The sequence below is a fragment of the Acipenser ruthenus genome, chromosome 1 (assembly GCF_902713425.1).
Source record: "Acipenser ruthenus chromosome 1, fAciRut3.2 maternal haplotype, whole genome shotgun sequence".
NCBI lineage: Eukaryota > Metazoa > Chordata > Actinopteri > Acipenseriformes > Acipenseridae > Acipenser > Acipenser ruthenus.
In genome coordinates, this window is record NC_081189.1 from 4,214,030 (window position 1) to 4,235,539 (window position 21,510).

General features: G+C 38.7%; 1 protein-coding gene across 4 annotated transcripts in view; it reads left to right on the forward strand.

Annotated features, from left to right (window-relative positions):
- Nucleotides 1–18,035, forward strand: part of LOC117973484 (DNA repair protein XRCC4-like) — a 153,593-nt gene extending 135,558 nt beyond the window's left edge. For 3 of the 4 annotated variants that reach the window (XM_059033267.1, XM_059033385.1, XM_059033202.1), the window contains one exon: nt 17,787–17,936. In XM_059033267.1, the coding sequence (XP_058889250.1) occupies nt 17,787–17,895 (109 nt within the window). In that variant the 3' untranslated portion in view covers nt 17,896–17,936. Of the gene's footprint in view, nt 1–17,786 lie in introns of all 4 variants that reach the window. The other variant, XM_059033324.1, reaches the window with a different exon arrangement.
- The last annotated feature ends 3,475 nt before the right edge of the window (nt 18,036–21,510 follow it).

The window sequence follows — 21,510 nt, forward strand, 5'->3', positions numbered from 1 at the left end:
ACTGTCATTTTAAGTTTTTGTTTTTATATTGATTTTGTAAAGAAAGAAAAATGTAACTTGTATGTTTATTTACAATCTGTGTAGTGTTAAAAAAAATAGAGAGTTACATGTACCCAGGTGTTGCTACAACTGTTTAAATAATGTATCTGTAAGTTTTCTTTTCATTCCACTTTTTACACTTATAACTTTAAAGTCTGCTTCACAGCTTTTTTTTCGAAATGGCCACTCTAGTGCACTGATAGTGTAAGGATTATTGCCCACATTGTCAAACAGGTCACACAGCAATAACGATCCATGATGTGGTGCGGAATAGAAAAGCCAGAGCACTTTTTTTTATCGCTCTTCCTGCAGTGATTTAGAGGACAGATCTCAAACCCCAGTGCACTAGAGCGGCCATTTTTAAAAGAGCTTTGAAGCAGGCTTTAAAGTTATAAGTGTAAAAAGTTGTCAGGATGTTAACAATGAAAAGAAAAATGACCGGTCTGTTTTTTTAAAGATTGTAGCAACACGTGGGGATGTATAATGCTAAATGTTTCGGAACCCCGCTACTTACTCTTTAAGTATCTCTCATACCCTGACATACCACAGTATATTGGACAGTACGTATGGTTTTTTCTTGCTTCAAAATAGCGAGACTTATGAAGTCATGGTGACCTACTTTTTCAGAACCATAAACATTAATATACATTTTGAGAGTCCAAGATAAATCATGGTTTAACGCTGCATAACACTATATTGTAACACAGAACACGTGCTGTAATTGAATCTCGAGAGACAATACCACAGAACTGAATAAACATGCGCGCTGGACTTCGCATGAATGTCTGTTTTGTATTCAGTCAGAGAATGGGGTGCATTTAAAGAGACACCAAATAGCCACACAACTCATGGGAACAGCTTTGTAGTTAAAGGAAGAGATGTCAACGAACAATCCCTGAGATGCTGAACAAGTTGTAATTACCCTGCAGTTTTTTTATGTTCATCTTTTAAAGACAGAGGCTCATAAATGGGCTGTAAAGTTTTCTTTTTTTTTTTTTTTTTTTTTTTTAAGTATTTGCTTTGAGAAAGGATTGAACCAGATGGAATTGAAGTAAGTGACCAGACTGCTAATAGCATGGACAGATATGTAATTACGTTTTCAGTGATTCATTTGGATAGCACCCTGGGTAATTTTTGCTCTGAGCATCTGGTTCACATGTGTACAATACTATGATTGACATCTTTGTTCTCCCCATACAGTGCAGATGTGTGTTGCTGCTCTCTTCCTTTGTGTGTCTGCACAGGCACACTTGGCTTTCTTTACTTTGCTAATGCAAATTAATGGGAGGGCATTATTTTCCGTATCAGCTTGGTACTGCATGAATCGCCGTGTCAATTGTGGAAGCTTGTTACAAGATGGGGAAATATATTGTAGATTTTTCTGTATTTATTTGTGTGCCTTGATTGTAGGTGCCCCTTGGGATGCCAAATGTTGTTTTTTCTCATTTTTTCTGTTTATAATATCTGCTGTAGAGTGTATAAATCTTTCATTAAATTTTTCACAATAGCAGCTCCTTGTGTATGTAGGTGCTTGATACTGGTTCAGGGCTTCAAACTTACCTGTGTTTCAGAACTACCTACTTAAGTATATTACTTAAATGATCAGCAGACAGTAGTTTGATATTAAATAAAGTGTTGCATGAACAACTCCTACTAGTAACCCTCCAGACTCGGTGTGATTTATTCATTCTGTGATTGTGTGTTCATTAGTTCAGTGCAGATTGACCAGGGGGCTGATTGTTCAAACTTCAGTAATTTAACTAAACAAGGGAATAAACCGAGGACTGGATGCAGGGCTGGTCCCGAGTTTCAAGCCTGCTGGTCTCCCTTGCTTCAGATGCTGTGCATCCCATTGTCTTTTCAGCCTCTTGGCGCCACAGTTCTCTTGGGCAGGTGCATTCCGTGTGCTAGTCAAGGCTGTAAAGCTACACCAAGGTTAATAAGACATTTGCCACCATATGCAGATCACAATACGATATGGATCACTATACATGTACCTGATGGGCTACTTTGTATGATGTGTAATAAGATCATATCATAATGCTGGACTGGTTTGTTTAAAAGCAAAACTTTATTGAGGCAATACTGTAGTAGCATGCATTCATACCAGCTATACATCACATGTATTCATCATCACTGAAGATCTGCTTGGTGACTACAAGTAACTGCGCAGTGCTTTCTGGATCACGATTCATGCTAGTCAGTATCCCGCAGTTAGGCTGGTCTCTGTTTTCTTACTGAAGTAATATCCCAGCCCTTATCCTATATGAATGTGAGACAACACAGCTGCTTTGTGTATACACATACTGTAAGGCCATGAAAGTTAAACTTTTACTTTTACACAACTAATAACAAACCACTTAGCCACACTTTCGAGTCCTGAAATTGAGCACATAATACTGCTTATTCCTATTTTTATGTATCTATTTATTTTTAAAGTGTTTGTGACATCACAGAGCCATCTTATTTCATACCCTTAAAAACTTTACATTGGTAGATTTGCACTGTATTTATTCAGTTTTCCCATGATTATACTATACTTTTCCCATAGCTTTACTACACTTTGCTAGGATTTTACTATGGGAAACTGTTATGAGAGCAGTATTTTAAATCTAAAATCTTTGGCCAGAACTTAAAAAAAATCCTACAGATTTGTTTATGTACAGTGCCGTGAAAAAGTATTTGCCCCCTGCATTTTTACATATTTTTGACACTGAATGTTATCAGATGGAAAGTGGCTCAAATGTGTTGGATGTCTGGATTTCTGGTGGTTGTGTTTGACGAAGTTTCTTTTTTTCCCTGCTTCTGCCTATCTGAACCCAGCTGTTTCGACTCTCTTCCATCTCCCTGTTGGCTTTCAGTCTGCTAGGGGTGCAGACTTCCATGAATTGTGGGTGTACTTTATATTTTTTAAAACCCCAAAAGTAATGACTAAAGCTAAGGTTTACAATTTTAGAAAAGCAAACTATGAAGGTATGAAACAGAGACTAATAGAAGTAGATTGGAGTAAAATAGAGAAAACATCCACAGAAAAAGGGTGGCTGTCTTTTAAAAATGTAGTACTAGAGGCACAAAACAATTACATCCCAAAAGTAGACAAATCTAAATCTAAAACAAAATGGCCAAAATGGTTTAATAGATCAATTAAAAAAAATATTCAGCGAAAAAAGGCACTTTACAGAGTGTTTAAAAGGGACCAAAAACAAAGCACACAGAAAGAGTACTTGGAACTGCAAACACAAGTCAAAAAGGAAGTTAGAAAGGCCAAGAGAGAGATAGAAATCAATATTGCTAAGGGGGCTAAAACCAATTCCAAAATGTTTTTCCAATATTATAACAGCAAGAGAACATTCAAAGAGGAGGTTAAATGTCTAAGAGACACAAATGGCAAAATCATAGATCAAGAAAAAAAAATAGCAAATATATTAAATGATTACTTTTCACAGGTTTTTACAAAGGAGGACACGGACAACATGCCCCACATGTCGACCTGTTCCTATCCAGTTTTAAATAACTTTAGCATAACAGAGGCAGAAGTGTTAAAGGGACTAGGAGCTCTTAAAATAAACAAATCCCCTGGGCCGGATGAGATCCTCCCAATAGTACTCAAAGAAATGAAAGAAGTTATTTACAAGCCGCTAACCAAGATCATGCAACAGTCTCTTGACACAGGGGTTGTACCGACAGACTGGAAAATAGCAAACGTAATACCGATCCACAAAAAGGGAGACAAAACTGAACCAGGTAACTACAGACCAATAAGCCTGACTTCTATTATATGTAAACTTATGGAAACTATAATAAGATCCAAAATGGAAAATTACCTATATGGTAACAATATCCTGGGAGACAGCCAGCATGGTTTTAGGAAAGGGAGATCATGTCTAACTAACCTACTTGACTTTTTTGAGGATGCAACATTGAAAATGGACAACTGCAAAGCATACGACATGGTCTATTTAGATTTCCAGAAAGCTTTTGACAAAGTCCCGCATAAAAGATTAATTCTCAAACTGAACGCAGTAGGGATTCAAGGAAATGCATGCACATGGATTAGGGAGTGGTTAACATGTAGAAAACAGAAAGTACTGATTAGAGGAGAAACCTCGAAATGGAGTTAGGTAACCAGTGGTGTACCACAGGGATCAGTATTAGGTCCTCTGCTATTCCTAATCTACATTAATGATTTAGACTCTGATATAGTAAGCAAACTCGTTAAATTTGCAGACGACACAAAAATAGGAGGAGTGGCAGACACTGTTGAAGCAGCAAAAGTCATTCAAAATGATCTAGACCGCATTCAAAATTGGGCAGACACATGGCAAATGAAATTTAATAGAGAAAAGTGTAAAGTATTGCATGCGGGCAATAAAAATGTTCATTATAAATATCATATGGGAGATAGTGAAATTGAAGAAGGGAACTATGAAAAAGACCTAGGAGTTTATGTTGACTCAGAAATGTCTTCATCTAGACAATGTGGGGAAGCTATAAAAAAGGCTAACAAGATGCTTGGATATATTGTGAGAAGTGTTGAATATAAATCAAGGGAAGTAATGTTAAAACTCTACAATGCATTAGTAAGACCTCACCTAGAATATTGTGTTCAGTTCTGGTCACCTCGTTACAAAAAGGATATTGCTGCTCTAGAAAGAGTGCAAAGAAGAGCAACCAGAATTATCCCGGGTTTAAAAGGCATGTCATATGCAGACAGGCTAAAAGAATTGAATCTATTCAGTCTTGAACAAAGAAGACTACGCGGCGATCTGATTCAAACATTCAAAATCCTAAAAGGTATAGACAATGTCAACCCGGGGGTCTTCTTTGACTTGAAAAAAGAAAAAATGGAGATTAGATATAGGGGCATTCAGAACAGAAAATAGGAGGCACTTTTTTACACAGAGAATTGTGAGGGTCTGGAACCAACTCCCCAGTAATGTTGTTGAAGCTGACACCCTGGGATCCTTCAAGAAGCTGCTTGATGAGATTCTGGGATCAATAAGCTACTAACAACCAAACGAGCAAGATGGGCTGAATGGCCTCCTCTCGTTTGTAAACTTTCTTATGTTCTTATGTTCTAGATCTTCAACCAAAACCTACTATTAGATAAAAGGGACCCTGAGTGAACAAATAACACAAACATTTGATACATATTTCATTTATTTATTAAAGAAAGTCATGCAACACCCAATGCCCCCGTGTGAATAAGTAATGAAGTGCTTGTTTCAGGTCCTGCCACAACATCTCAATGGGGTTTAGGTCTGGACTTTAACTAGGTCAATCCAAAACTTTAAATTTCTCGTTTGAATCATTGTCTTGCTGCATGACCCAGCTGCGCTTCAGCTTCAGCTCACTGACGGATGGCCTGACATTCTCCTGTAGAATTCTCTGATACGGAGCAGAATTCATGGTTCCTTCAGTGATGGCAAGGCATCCAGGTCCTGATGCAGCAAAGCATCCCCAAACCATGACAGTACCACCACCATGCTTGACCGTTGGTATGAGGTTCTTACTGTGGAATGCAGTGTTTGGTTTTCACAAGACATAACAGGGCCCATGTCGGCCAAAAAGTTCCACTTTTGACTCATCTGTCCATAGAACATTGTTCCAGAACTCTTGAGGATCATCCAGGTGCTTTTTGGCAAACTTGAGACGAGCATTCATGTTCTTCTTAGTGAGCAATGGTTTCCGCCTTGCTACTCTGCCGTGAATCCCATTTTTGCCCAGTGTCTTTCTGATGGTGGAGTCATGAACACTAACCTTAGCCGAGGCGAGAGAGGCCTGCAGATCCCTGGATGATTTTATGCCTTGCTCTTGGAGAGATTTTGACAGGACGGCCACTCCTGGGAAGATTCACTACTGTCCCAAACTTTCTCCATTTGGACAATATGGCTCTGACTGTTGTTCGGTGGAGCCCCAGAGCCTTAGAAATGGCTTTGTAACCCTTTCCAGACTGATAGGCATCAACAACTTTTTTTCCAGAGGTCTTCAGGAATTTCTTTTGTTCGTGGCATGATGTGCCTCTAGAACCTGTGTGCTGACAACTTCACTCTGATGGTAAGGGCCAAAGTTAGTCAGATTTATATTGGGCAGGGCTGGTCCAAATCAGGCCTGGTTGTTAACCAAAGTACTCAAACAGCTGACCCTAATTATCCCTTTTAATTGGGTTGAGTTAACTAGGGGGGCAATAACTTTTTCACACCTGAAGATTGCATGTTTGATTACCTTGCACATCAAACAAATGAAAAAAGCACCAAACTTTGGTGTCATTTTTTTCTCTCAGACTCCCTCTATATACTACTACAACCCACAGAAAAATCTGACCAAATACAATGTGAAAAATGTAGAAAATCAGACAGGGGGCAAATACTATTTCACGGCACTGTAGCTTATCTGTCTGTCAATAAAACCATTAATCTTTCAATATATTTTTTCAAATATCTTCAATCAATACATGGGAGACGTTTTTTTCGATACCCACATGTCTAGTATTTTTAAACCATTACTAAATTCCCCCAGTTTTTTTTTGTATACCTTTTTATGTTTCACTTTGACTGTGTGTTGACACCACTGTGTCATTTGGGTTTGTTTTTAGAAACTATAACTGCAGTCCTGAATCTGGTTTTGAACTGTGGGGAATAGCACAAAAGAGAATATATGGTGTTTAGCATCTATTATGCAGAGCAACTAATTAAGAGTAATAACTTAACCATGCAGAAATGTTGGTGGTCTACATTGTGGTTATTTCTGTGTCTTTACTTGATAACAATACAGTGCTGTGTTACTAAATCCTTGTGGCTTTTTCTGATTGCAGGGTAAGTACATCTAGTTTTCTTGTTCACTTAAGCCTACAGAGGCTCTCTGCAGCGGTAGTTTAGGGGCGCACACTGCCATAGGTTTAAATGGCCTTGATGGAGACTCATGCATGAACTGTTTTAATCGTCAACGTTTTGTGGCAGTAAAAAACAAAAGGTGCTGTTTTGCCTAATCCCAAGTATGGTTTACAAATTGCATGATACATGGATCTGTTTTTCTATTTGGTGGTCAGGACACATTCTGTGGTGGTGAACCAAAGGATGTTGGTGGTAAGTGATGGCTTCCCACCAGTATTGAAAAAGGCTTGGGAAAATGTGCATGTCATATGTATCACAGAATATATTTAAAGATAATGATGGCACTAGTAAATAATGTCTATACGCCAGTGATTTTTGAGGTTTTGTGGAAATATAAATGTTTTACAGTGCACAGTTATAGCTGTTAACACGTTTTCTGAGAAGGACAAAAGGAAGTTAGAACAAATTGCATTTCATAATCTTTGGGTCAGAGGAACAGTATGATTATACAAAGATCCATTTTTAAAGTTACGCCAACTTGAAACTCTGGCATGTTCATCAGAGGGATGAGACTATGCTGTTGCTGCCGGAAGCCCACGGGAAAAGCCTACAGTAGTTTACAAGGTTTTTTTCTTGTTTGGTAGAGAGCTGCATGGTGACACTTCTCCCACCCCTGCTGGATTCAATGACATGCTGTGTCGACAGGGTCTTTTGATCTGTAGACTCATAGACTGCGGGGAGAGCTGTACCTAATATATCCTAATAATATTTCTGAGAGTTTCTACAGTATCTATTAATTAATAATGCATTTGCTGGTGGAAAATTTCAATACAGTTTCAAAAGCTAGATAAGCTTTTTGCACTGCAGTTACAGTGGCTCTCAAAAGTATTCACCCCCCTTGGACTTTTCCACATTTTATTGTGTTAAACATGGAATCAAAATGGATTTAATTAGGAGTTTTTGCCACTGATCAACAAAAAAAGTCCATAATGTCAAAGTGAAAAATAAAGTCTACAAATTGTTCTAAATTAATTACAAATATAAAACAGAAAATAGTTGATTGCATAAGTATTCACCCCCTTTGCTATGACACACCTAAATAAGCTCTGGTGCAACCAATTATCTTTAGAAGTCACATAATTAGTTGAATGGAGTCCACCTGTGTGCAATTAAGGTGATTTCAGGTTAAATACACCTGTCTCTGGGAGGTCACACAGTTGGTTAGTACATTTCCTAACAAGAACTACATCATGAAGACGAAGGAAGATTCAAAGCAAATCCGGAATAAGGTTCTTCAAAAGCACCAATCAGGGATAGGATATAAGAACATTTCCAAAGCATTGAATATCCCCCAGAGCACAGTAAAGTCCATTATTAAGAAATGGAGAGAATATGGCACAACTGTGAATCTGTCTAGAACAGGCCGTCCTCAAAAACGGAGTATCCGGGCGAGAAGGGCACTAGTCAGGGAGGCCACCAAGAGGCCTATGGCAACTCTAAAGGAGTTACAGTCTTCCACGGCTGAGCTAGGAGACACTGTGCATACGGCAACAATAGCCTGGGTGCTTCACAAAACGGGCCTTTATGGGAGAGTGGCAAAAAGAAAGCCACTCACATCAAATCTCAGCTAGAGTTTGCCAGAAGGCTTGTGGGAGACTCTGAGACCAAGTGGAAGAAGATTCTATGGTCTGATGAGACCAAAATAGAACTTTTTGGCCTCAACGCTAAGCGCTATGTTTGGTGCAAGCCTAACACCGCACATCATCCTGAGAACACCATCCCTACCGTGAAGCATGGTGATGGCAGCATCATGCTATGGAGATGCTCCTCTGCATCAGGGCCTGGAAAGCGCGTGAAGATAGGGGGTAAAATGGATGCAGCAAAGTACAGAGAAATCCTGGAGGAAAACCTGCTGAAGTCTGCAAGAGACCTGGGACTTGGGAGAAGATTCATCTTCCAGCAGGACAATGACCCCAAACATACAGCCAAAGCCATACTGGAGTGGCTTAAAAACAAAAAGGTCAATGTCCTGGAGTGGCCCAGTCAAAGCCCGGACCTCAATCCAATTGAGAATATGTGGAAAGAGTTGAAAATTGCTGTTCACCAAAGGTCCCCATCCAACTTGACGGAGCTTGAGCAATTTTGCAAAGAAGAATGGGCAAAAATTGCAATGTCCAGATGTGCAAAGCCGGTAGAGACTTATCCAAATAGACTCATGGCTGTAATTGCTGCCAAAGGTGCCTCTATCAAATATTGACTCAAGGGGGTGAATACTTATGCAATCAATTATTTTCTGTTTTGTATTTGTACAAAACAGAAAATAATGTTCATCAGAGGGATGAGACTATGCTGTTGCTGCCGGAAGCCCACGGGAAAAGCCTACAGTAGTTTACAAGGTTTTTTTCTTGTTTGGTAGAGAGCTGCATGGTGACACTTCTCCCACCCCTGCTGGATTCAATGACATGCTGTGTCGACAGGGTCTTTTGATCTGTAGACTCATAGACTGCGGGGAGAGCTGTACCTAATATATCCTAATAATATTTCTGAGAGTTTCTACAGTATCTATTAATTAATAATGCATTTGCTGGTGGAAAATTTCAATACAGTTTCAAAAGCTAGATAAGCTTTTTGCACTGCAGTTACAGTGGCTCTCAAAAGTATTCACCCCCCTTGGACTTTTCCACATTTTATTGTGTTAAACATGGAATCAAAATGGATTTAATTAGGAGTTTTTGCCACTGATCAACAAAAAAAGTCCATAATGTCAAAGTGAAAAATAAAGTCTACAAATTGTTCTAAATTAATTACAAATATAAAACAGAAAATAGTTGATTGCATAAGTATTCACCCCCTTTGCTATGACACACCTAAATAAGCTCTGGTGCAACCAATTATCTTTAGAAGTCACATAATTAGTTGAATGGAGTCCACCTGTGTGCAATTAAGGTGATTTCAGGTTAAATACACCTGTCTCTGGGAGGTCACACAGTTGGTTAGTACATTTCCTAACAAGAACTACATCATGAAGACGAAGGAAGATTCAAAGCAAATCCGGAATAAGGTTCTTCAAAAGCACCAATCAGGGATAGGATATAAGAACATTTCCAAAGCATTGAATATCCCCCAGAGCACAGTAAAGTCCATTATTAAGAAATGGAGAGAATATGGCACAACTGTGAATCTGTCTAGAACAGGCCGTCCTCAAAAACGGAGTATCCGGGCGAGAAGGGCACTAGTCAGGGAGGCCACCAAGAGGCCTATGGCAACTCTAAAGGAGTTACAGTCTTCCACGGCTGAGCTAGGAGACACTGTGCATACGGCAACAATAGCCTGGGTGCTTCACAAAACGGGCCTTTATGGGAGAGTGGCAAAAAGAAAGCCACTCACATCAAATCTCAGCTAGAGTTTGCCAGAAGGCTTGTGGGAGACTCTGAGACCAAGTGGAAGAAGATTCTATGGTCTGATGAGACCAAAATAGAACTTTTTGGCCTCAACGCTAAGCGCTATGTTTGGTGCAAGCCTAACACCGCACATCATCCTGAGAACACCATCCCTACCGTGAAGCATGGTGATGGCAGCATCATGCTATGGAGATGCTCCTCTGCATCAGGGCCTGGAAAGCGCGTGAAGATAGGGGGTAAAATGGATGCAGCAAAGTACAGAGAAATCCTGGAGGAAAACCTGCTGAAGTCTGCAAGAGACCTGGGACTTGGGAGAAGATTCATCTTCCAGCAGGACAATGACCCCAAACATACAGCCAAAGCCATACTGGAGTGGCTTAAAAACAAAAAGGTCAATGTCCTGGAGTGGCCCAGTCAAAGCCCGGACCTCAATCCAATTGAGAATATGTGGAAAGAGTTGAAAATTGCTGTTCACCAAAGGTCCCCATCCAACTTGACGGAGCTTGAGCAATTTTGCAAAGAAGAATGGGCAAAAATTGCAATGTCCAGATGTGCAAAGCCGGTAGAGACTTATCCAAATAGACTCATGGCTGTAATTGCTGCCAAAGGTGCCTCTATCAAATATTGACTCAAGGGGGTGAATACTTATGCAATCAATTATTTTCTGTTTTGTATTTGTAATTAATTTAGAACAATTGGTAGATTTTATTTTTCACTTTGACATTTTTTGTGTTGATCAGTGGCAAAAACTCCTAATTAAATCCATTCTGATTCCATGTTGTAACACAATAAAATGTGGAAAAGTCCAAGGGGGGTGACTACTTTTGAGAGCCACTGTATTTCAAAAAAATAATGCTACTGCTTTGCAGGTAAATAAATAAGTCAAGGTTTAAGTAATGTAACAAATGGCATTCACTATCAGTAACATTCACAATGAAGAACACATTTCAGAAAAGTGTACGAGGCAGCTAACACAGGGAGCCTAATACAGCCCCTACTGTCAGAATGTATATTAGAATGTGTTTGTCATGCCGTAGGTGATCACAGGATCCCCAGTTTCAGTAAGAGCCTGAAAGAAAGTCACTTCCCCTTTGGGCATTTCACTTATTTGGAAAGAGACAGTCGTATTAAATCAATAGGCTTCATTGTATTCGAAGGGCATGGTTTCACAAATGGTTTACATTGCATCAGGGTAATTTAAAACAGTATTATCTTTTTGGACAGGCTTTTTCATTGTTTAAAGTTTGTATTTAAACTACTGAACAAAAAGTGCAGACAATATCAAAAACACATGCTTATTCTCTGAGATGATGTGGTTATTGCTACCTTTTGAACCTCTTGAATGATTTCTAAAATCCTGTTTCTGTAAGTAGAAGAGGAGATGATGTTGCTGTTAAATTATTGAGAAGAGAAACGTTTTGGATTTTTAAGATAAACACATTAATGCCTAAGGGACTCAATGAAGACTTTTAATTATCTCCATATCTCTAGTTCGTTTAATTAGACTTATTGTTTCGTTTAGGTATGAATCAGTGTCTTTACTGTTTAATGTTCAATAATGACTGTTATTAATTGTTTAATTGTATGCATTCAGCTCCAATCTATATTCTCTGGGTTATTAGTATAACTCTTTTTAACCTGTGTTAGCCTAAGTATGACATCGATATATTGTTTGATAAATAGACATTGTGTAATATGCCATTCATTTTTTGTTCATGTAACGAATGACTAGGATTATTCAAATGTAAAACATGTTGTGTTATGTTGAATATAATATGTTATTGATTGTTTGTGATTGATTGAAATGATTATCATCTCTGCTAATTGAGTAATTATACATACTTAAAAGGTCCCGGTATCACAGGCACCTGTGAACGCTGATGAAGCCTACGGGTGAAACATGTTCGTTGCACATTTTTCTAAAAATGTTTTTCATTTAAAATAAAGGAATTCATTTCTAATTTGAGTGCAAACCTTTTTTGGATTTCTTTATAATTTATGTTTTGGTCTACGCACCGCAACAAACTATTTTTTTTTTGCAATCTTAAACTCCCAATTTTTAAAACAAGGAGAAGCTTGCTTGTTGTTTGAATTCTTTTTCAAATAGTTCCGGCAGGCGAACTTTCTTCTTGTGTTAGTTAATCTAATAGCGGTCATTCACTTTCTTTATAGGTCATGTGATACCAGACACATCTTGAATTCTACAAGGATGACTCTCTCCCGTTCCTTAGGGCTTCAAGAGCACTAAACATTTTATTGTAAAAGTTGCATTAAAACCTCTTCCTGATCATAGGGTGGCTTTGATTGTTAACTGACAAATTGTTAACTGACAATATATATATATATATATATATATATATATATATATATATATATATATATATATATATATATATATATATATATAATATATATATAATATACACACACGTGTGTGTGTGTGTGTGGATTAGCACTGTTCTCGGACCACCTAAAGTAACATTGGGTAGTAGTCCAAGATTAGTGCTAACCAGGTTCTGTGAAACCAGCTGATGGTGTTGGTTTGCATTAACATGAAGTTCCCTTTCAATGTAACCATTACCATATGGGTATTTACTTCCAAAAGACCCGCAATATTGATATGCCAAAGCTGCTGTGTGTGAGCCAGTGATGCAGCCATCATTGCCCCCAAGGGCACAAAAACACTGCGCTCTCAGATCTCATTGACATGTTTCAAGACTGACCTGAACATTGTTGCGTCTATCTTTATATATTTCGCATTTATTGTGTTTTTACACGTTATATGTGATATTAAACTACTGGCTGTAATAGTTTTTACTAATTACTTGACTTACTAATTACTCAAATTACTTGAAGACCCCAGAGAAGTACCCTACTCAGCTCAGTCCAGACGGTTTTCATGCTGATGCGCTAGGGAGGCCGCACTGGAGCCGGCATTGCAGCCGTTGTGTGTGCTGATGTGTCAGGGAGGCAAAATAGGCTGATCCCTGAAGCCAGAATTGCACTTCAGCCATCAACACCAAGCAGAAGGATAGCTACATCATCAGATGGAAGGAAACGCAGATGGATCACATTAGTTTACAGTAAAAGAAGCTATGTCTTAGTTGGAGCTTATCTTGGCAAGAGCTGAGTCCAATAGCAGCATGAAGTTTTAACACCTACTCTCATGTAGTGGAAATCTCGTATTGTGTGCACTACAGCCTGTTGCTTGTTACGTCCCGTTGCGGCCTTGTGCCCCATGTGAAGTCAACGACTTCAGTCGCTCCTTCTCAGGGATCCAGCAGCTTAAGTCGGCTGACTTTGTGCTCTCCCGGCTGGAGCTTATTTTATTTCTCGTTTTTGCTTTTAGCACCATACGAGATGGTTTATACTATTAATGTAGTTGTTTTATTACTGCTTTTATTGAGAAACTATTTTTTCTTTTTGTGTTTTCTGTGTTTATTACAGATTCTACATGCAGACATGTCTCGTGGTGGTCTGCACACGTGCTGCAAGTGCAGCTGCTGGGCTCAGCAGCACTGCACAGGACCGAGATACTTGCTTGTTGTTGCTTTAAGCAATTTCAACCACAGTATCTTGATGCTGTTAGTCCATTCTAACAAGCAGACTTCTCTCAGTCTCATGGGCCTTATGGTGAATCATGCAAAGAGCCAGTTCACGCCTTCTAAGACGGCCTATCTAGGAGCGTACTTGGAAATCCCCCTCCATGTTAAAGGTCTATCTGGCAGCTGTTTCAGCTTGCCATGTCAAAATTGACTCAGTCTCCCTAGGAGCTCACTTTTTGGCGGGGCAATTTTTGAAAGGGTCTCGGCGTCTTCGGGCCGCCTATGAAGGACATTTGTTCCTTGCTGGAGGCTAAACGTGGTGCTTAATGCGGTCATGAAGCCTCCATTTGAGCCCCTGCATTCAGCTGAGCCGAAATTTATATAATTTAAAGCGGCTTTATTGCTTAAAGTTCATCACCTCCGCAAAGCGGGTGAGTGAGATGCAGGCATTCTCGATAGCGAATGTCTGCTTAATTTTTACAGAGGCCAGGACAAAGGTTACGCTCCGTACCAATCCTGCCTTTTTGCTGAAGACGATCTCGGCATTCCATGTGAACCAGTCTGTGGAATTGGAGGCTTTCCATCCACCTCCTATCCAGTCTGACAGAGAGCGGCAGCTTCATATGCTCTGCCCAGTGCGGGCTCTGGCGTACTATGTTGACAGGATGAAAATTTGGAGTCCCATGGTCAAGCTCTGTCTAAGCAGCAGCTGTCCTAGTGGATAGCAGACACGATCAGGACTGCCTATGAGGTGGCCAACTTCCCCCTCCATCATAACCTTGGTTCCCTGAAATAAAAATGTAACCATTAACCTTCAAGATCACTGCGTCCATGATTGTAGCAGGCTTGAAGGAAAAATGCCGATTGAGATCTGTGAGCGCAGTCTGTTTGTGCCCTCGGGGGTGGGCCATGACTTTGTCACTGGTTCAGAGAGCAGCTTTGGTATATCTTATTCAGGTTTCAGGTGTCTACAAGTTAAATACTCATACTGTAATGGTTACATTTCTATTTCAGGGAAGCAGGGTTATGATAATAACCTAACGGAATCAGGTTTAGATTTTCCAGACAAGAGAATGAAGATATTGAAGGAATAGTGGCATTGAGTGCTTCTGGACTAGTATTGGTTGCCTGAAGGCCAACAATGTGTAAGATGTTTAGTAAGGATAAAATCAGTGCAAAAAGTGAAACTCTGTAAGAAAACTACTTGCAATGGAACCATGGAAGCCATGTGGACAGTGTTGTAAACCACACAAGCCAGAAGAGATGGCAAGTTCAGTAGTGTGGAGTAGTGGTTAGGGCTCTGGACTCTTGACCGGAGGGTCGTGGGTTCAATCCCAGATGGGGACACTGCTGCTGTATCCTTGAGTAAGGTACTTTACCTAGATTGCTCCAGTAAAAACCCAACTGTATAAATGGGTAGTTGTATGTAAAAATAAATAAATAAATAAAAACAAATAATATGATATCTGTATAATGTGATATCTTGTAACAATTGTTATAGGGTGATAAGGGTGTCTGCTAAGAAATAAATAATAATAACTTGGGTTCAAGCTTTCATAATATTCAAATATTGGTTCAGAAAGGGTTTCAGTAGGAGAGTGAGATCTGATCTTATTGTTCTCCATGTGGGGAGGATGAGCTCATGTGAGTATTGTTTTAAAGCTTGTTACAGGGGCTCGCCAATAGAAAATAAACAAACATTAATTTCAGTAAGTCAACCCATTCTCCCACAGTGAGTTTTCATTAGTCACCACGACATTATAAAATGATAGATCTTAGCGTACATGTTCATGTTCAGTTGGCAGCCTATATTAATTGTTAAATGTTTGAAGACCCCACCAAATCTACAAAATAAGCAATGTGGTCTTACCTAAGTCTGTAGGCCTTCGTTGATTGCCTGCTGGAAGGGTTCCAGGCTACAATAAAGTCTTACCCTAACCATTTTAACAAACAAATCATAGTTAGGGCCGATTGCTGGCTCATTTACTGCAGTACATCTTAACACGGTTCAGCATTGTAGTTTTAACAAACAGGACCGCTAACAGGGCATGTGGATTTGTCCAGCCCTGCTATCAATATAGTGTTACATCTGCCAGACAGGGTTGCCAGTAACTTTTGCAAAAAGCTAGATTATGTTTCTGTATGACTTACTGGAGATGAAGGAAGTACATTTACTGTGATGATGTTACCCAAGCAAAGGTTTAATGATCCATGTGTGTTGTTTACAAAGTAAAGGTAAAACTAACAGTACTGTTTATAGTGTGTATGAAAATGAGTCAGAGGCTTGTAGGATGACCAGATTGAGTAGTAGGAACAGTATGTTTTTAAAATACAAATATAAGTGTTGAGAGGCTCTGGAAACATCTTCCAGATAATTGCACATGAATACTGATAAATCCCAGTACCAGACCTCCACAGTCATGGAAAACAGTCACACACAGCAGGACATTGGAGAACGGCATGAACAATATTGTCTTGGGGGATAGATCTGTGACTTATGATGACGTTTTCACAGGGACACAATGGGAAAGATTCTCAAAGCTATTTACTCAAGATCATCATTAGCACAATTTTCTCTTCTCAACAGAAAAAAACACCAATTGCAATTTGAAAACTAATGATAATCAACATAGGAGGCTTTGTGGTCCAGTGGTTAAAGAAAAGGGCTTGTAACCAGGAGGTCCCAGGTTCAAATCCCACCTCAGCCACTGACTCATTGTGTGACCCTGAATAAGTCACTTAACCTCCTTGTGCTCCGTCTTTTGGGTGAGACGTAATTGTAAGTGACTCTGCAGCTGATGCATAGTTCACACACCCTAGTCTTTGTAAGTCGCCTTGGATAAAGGCGTTTGCTAAATAAACAAAAAAATAATAATACATGACACTAAATGAGATGTCTGGTTTGGTAACTTTATGGGATGTGTTGTTTCTTTCTGAAAAAGTGTGTTAATGACAGTTTAGAGTTGTTCAAATAAATAATAAACCATGATAAAATCCCATCTGTTCGGTGGTGACATGATTGTGTTCACATGTTACGCTTGTAGGTTTTCTTTGCTGACACAATGGGTGTAATAATCAAACAAGATGAAATCACCTGCTGGATAACATCCCAACTGGATGTTCTGGCAGAAGAATAAAGTAAATGAATGATGTTCACTTTAATGTTGGAACAGTAACAGAACCACATTGTCTCAACTACCTGCTCTTCTAATATGTAGCTCTGCATCTGGTCTTCTGCTACTTTTGCCTGTGTCTTTTGTCTCGTCAGGCAGTTGAAAAGTAATCTTCCAGGTTTTGCTACTTTGTAGCTGTCTCTTCTCTCACATGTCATTAGACATACATGCGTTACCTGCTGTGGATGCCTGACTCAGCGATGGTGATGTAGTGGAGGCACCCATACCTAAGTTCACGTTTTTGCAGCATAAATTAATTCTAAGGACAATATATAATGTATTGAGATTATCAGCTTATGTATTGCAAGCACTGTAGCTGTGTGCATAGGCCTAAGCTTTTAGTTTTGCATGCAGCAATGACATTCATGGGTGAGATTTGCAGACCATACTTTTACTGCTACAGGTGGATTTCATATGGGGATGGTCAGGGAACTTCTGGTTTGATTAATTACATGGAGACAAAATCTACTGAGATTCTTAGCAGTGGGTTGATATGAGACGCTTCAGAAGTTAACTGGAAACAAATGCAGAGTTAAATAGCACATTAAAATGCTTTACTTTCTTTTACAGTGTGTCACATAAGTCAAGTATCATAGGCATAATTTGTAATACTGTATTGGTTGTCTCTCGATTTCTTTCAAGTGTGAAATGCCTTTAAGCACATTCAGATCATTTTGATGTGTGGTGTAGGTAGTCAGTGTTGTGTGAACCATTTATAACAGCACAGTCTGCCTAAAATATGGGCACCCTGTATTGTAAATGCTGTTGTTGGTCTAATCTCCTCCTTTCTTCCAGGTCGGGCTCCGCCCAGCAGAAATCAAGCAGCAGCAGTCAGCCACCAAAGGAATGTGCAACCCCAGCCAGGAGCACCCCAGACCCAGAAGACCTCTTTGATGACATCTAGCCCATCTTTTTTTATAATAATAAAATACAGCCCTTCATTTATTGTAAGAGTGTGTTTGTTTTTTCTTCAAAATATAACAAAATGTCCTTTCAACATGATTATACTGTAGGTTGGATATGAGCACATATATAAAAACAGGCTGTAATATATACAGCAACAAACTTGAATCAATATAATTTTTCTGTCTTCATCTGGCTTTGATCTTATCTGGAGATTCTAACTGCATATTGTCACACAAGTGGAATGCAATGAGGAATTCTGTTTGGTGTTAGCAGGGAAAGCTCAAAGCCAAGTGAAGACAGATGCAAATATAAAAGTGATCATTTAGAATCCAATAGTGGAGCAACAGAAGAACTAGAACCACTCAGAATGATTGCCAACATCGTCATGTGAAAAATCTGAAGCTACTTAATACATTTTATCACGTTATTTCACAACCTTAAGTTACAACCCTCAAATATTCAAATAAATTAAACTAAAATGAGACTGTGAATATGTCCACGCTAATTGTTCCATCCTTCTTCATTGTGTCTGTTATTGATCCTCTATTAAAATAATAGGAAAGTCAAGCAGTGGCTGTGTACTGTACATGCTGCTCCCATGTGGTCCTTTACCTTTCTGGTAAACTACACTAGTTGCTTTTGCTACTTTAAAGCTTTTGTGAAAATGTTCCCAGTTTTAAAATATTCTTACAACTTACTATTGCTGCCTCTTGTATGTATGTCTCATTATGTATAATTACAAAATCCTTTATATAAACCCAATTAATGTTGTTTTAATACATTCACCCACATGTAGGGAAATTAATTACTCGACCAAAGTCATTGTACTCCCCACTACCCATACACAAAGTTGTTTTTAAAAAGTAATCTATTACAGTTACTGTACAAATTACTGGTACAAAATTGTAACTAGTTACCGTAACTATTACTTTGAATTTTTTTTAACAGTTACCAATAATTACTTCTTAGGTCACATTTGTAGAGAGGTTTTTTTTTTCGGTTTGGTCAGGCTGCAGCTCCTAAAAAGTATCTGAAGATCCAGCTATCAGACCCAGTCATTTCCTCCTCTGCTGGCATTCTATCAAGATGATATGCAAGTCACTGAAATATGTAATCTGATGCATTGTAATGTGTTATTCCCCAACACTGCTCATAATATGTGAACAAAATCACCTCCATTTAATCTTCACATTTTTTTCTGTGCCCTTTTGTATAAATGAACGTCCTTCTGGACCATCTAAATTTACAGTGTGTAGCGGATGACTAGATGTTAAAAATGACCATGTGATTATTTTCGTAAAGGGATTCCACAAAGCATGTTTATTTATAGTTGTGTTTTATACTATGCTCATGGAAATTAAACCAAACACACACACACACACACACACACAAAAGTATTTGGAGACATTTGTGATTGAGTTTAAAACCTTGGTGTGTGTTTCTAAGATCAGCAGGACTACGCCATTGCCTGGAATTCTTCCACACATTCAGTGTGGTTTTGTTAATGAGGTGGCTGTCTGTGTATGAAACCATTGACGAGCGAGCACATAGTCATAATTAGGCATGCTTGACGCTGATTGTACTTCAAAGTTTAGAACTTCCTTTTATCCTGCTTGATACCACACACGTATACACACAATGAGACTTCTCAAGTGGTATGATGATTGTAAATTATAAGTGCTGCAATATTATTAAAAAAGGCTTTAAAACCGAAAAACAACTTACTTTTTGGAACCTGGTCAAATATCTATCTGTTTTAAATGTTCATTGACTGTAAATTTAAAAAAAAAAAAGTTTAATAATGTTAAATTTATGGCATGCTGAGGCTTAAAATGTCAAATAGACCTATAAATTAAGAGGCAGTAGAAATACTATGTGTGTTGTACCTCTAAGGGTAAATATTTCATCCCATTCCTACTCTCCCTTGTGCATTTCAAACCCCAGACAGCATTGATTTTTAATAAGCTCGAGCTAGATGAATGACAATAATTACAGAGCCTTGACCAGCATAATAAATTTGAGGATTTTTATTTGCCAGTTGCGCAGAATATAAAAAGAGAAACGAACAGGGAGGAACCCTCTGCATACAAAACACAGAGTCGCCATTGCGTTCTCTGAAAGCTTGAACATGAGAACGACTTGTATTGATTATTTGGGTTAATACTGGCTCAGAGCAGCAGAAGCTGCACAGGACTGCATAGATCAGCGTGCTTACTTATTTAAACTCCACAGATAGCTACCGGGCCATACATTTGCACCGCAGAAATCCATATCGAGCCACAATACGATCTTTATGCCTTCAGGCTCATTATTAACCTTGCTAACTGCAACAGTTTTTTTTTTTTTTTTTTTTTTTACCAAACATCAAGTTGCATGTAAGGCCCTTGTATCTGACGTTCACATAAATTTGCACAAAATAAAACTGTCTAGACTCTGTATTTATCTGTTTGGAGTGTCATTTATAATTTTCAACATATACCCAAAGCATCCAACAGTGCAAACACTCTGGGTTTCCTTCACGGCCAGCCTACTTCAACAATAACTGGAAACGTATGCAGAGTTTAACTCTTTCCTTCACTTGTCAAGAGGTGTTCATGTCCACGGGGGCCAAGTAGACTCGCGGGTATTCACCATCTCCAATACATTTTCTTAATATTTCATTTCATATCTGTTTAGTAGCCTGTTATATGTGTTCACCATCATTTCTGATTCCACAGATATAGTTGCTTTGTAGAGAGAGTTTCCATTTATTCACTCGCAATTGCCACAGACTATTAAGAACATGTAGATCATATAATGCTTTTTGTCTGATTTCATTGTTAATTGCCAGTGGTACAGCAATTTACTTCTGGTTTCACAGCCCCTGATTTGCACTAATCCTGGACTACCTCACGTTACCTTAGGTATGTTAGTCCAAGATAAGGTGTGTGAAACCAAGCTTAAATGTTGTTAGCTTAAATCCTACATTTATTTGAGTGTCAAAAACCAGCCACTTGCCCCGTAACCTGAGAGAAGTATATTGAACGTAAGAAAAGACATGTCTCCCTAAATCCTGATGAACAAACAGAAGAACAGACATCATCGTTTAGATTCTTTGGGCACATTCTCTGAAAAATCTTATTTCATTCCTTCCAAATATCATGTTTTTGATCATTTTGATCTGAAGGAACATAATCAAAATAAGAGTGTCAGGTTGACTGAAATGGAATGTTTGTTGCTGTGCGGTGTTTAGAACTTGGTTAGAACATTAACGTTCTGTGAATACATTCACACTCTGCACAATTCTAAGGGTAGTCATTATGTAGAGATCTGATTAAAGGATTTATTTCACCTGCTTTCTCAAGTAAAGTGAAGAAAGACCCAATTCTTAGTTAAACAAAAGTGTTGTTGTAACGAAAATCACTACAAGTAGACTTGGGAGGGAGATGATGACAGAGAGAGAGAGTGAAAGAGATTTGGAATGTAAGAACAACATCTAGTACTGACCTCAAACAGTCTTACTTTTTCAAGCAAGGTTTTTGTGATTTTGTATTTCAGATTATTAGACTTTTTAATTGGTCATGTTAATGCTATGGCTGGATATAATTCTTATTTGAGAGATGTATAATTTGTT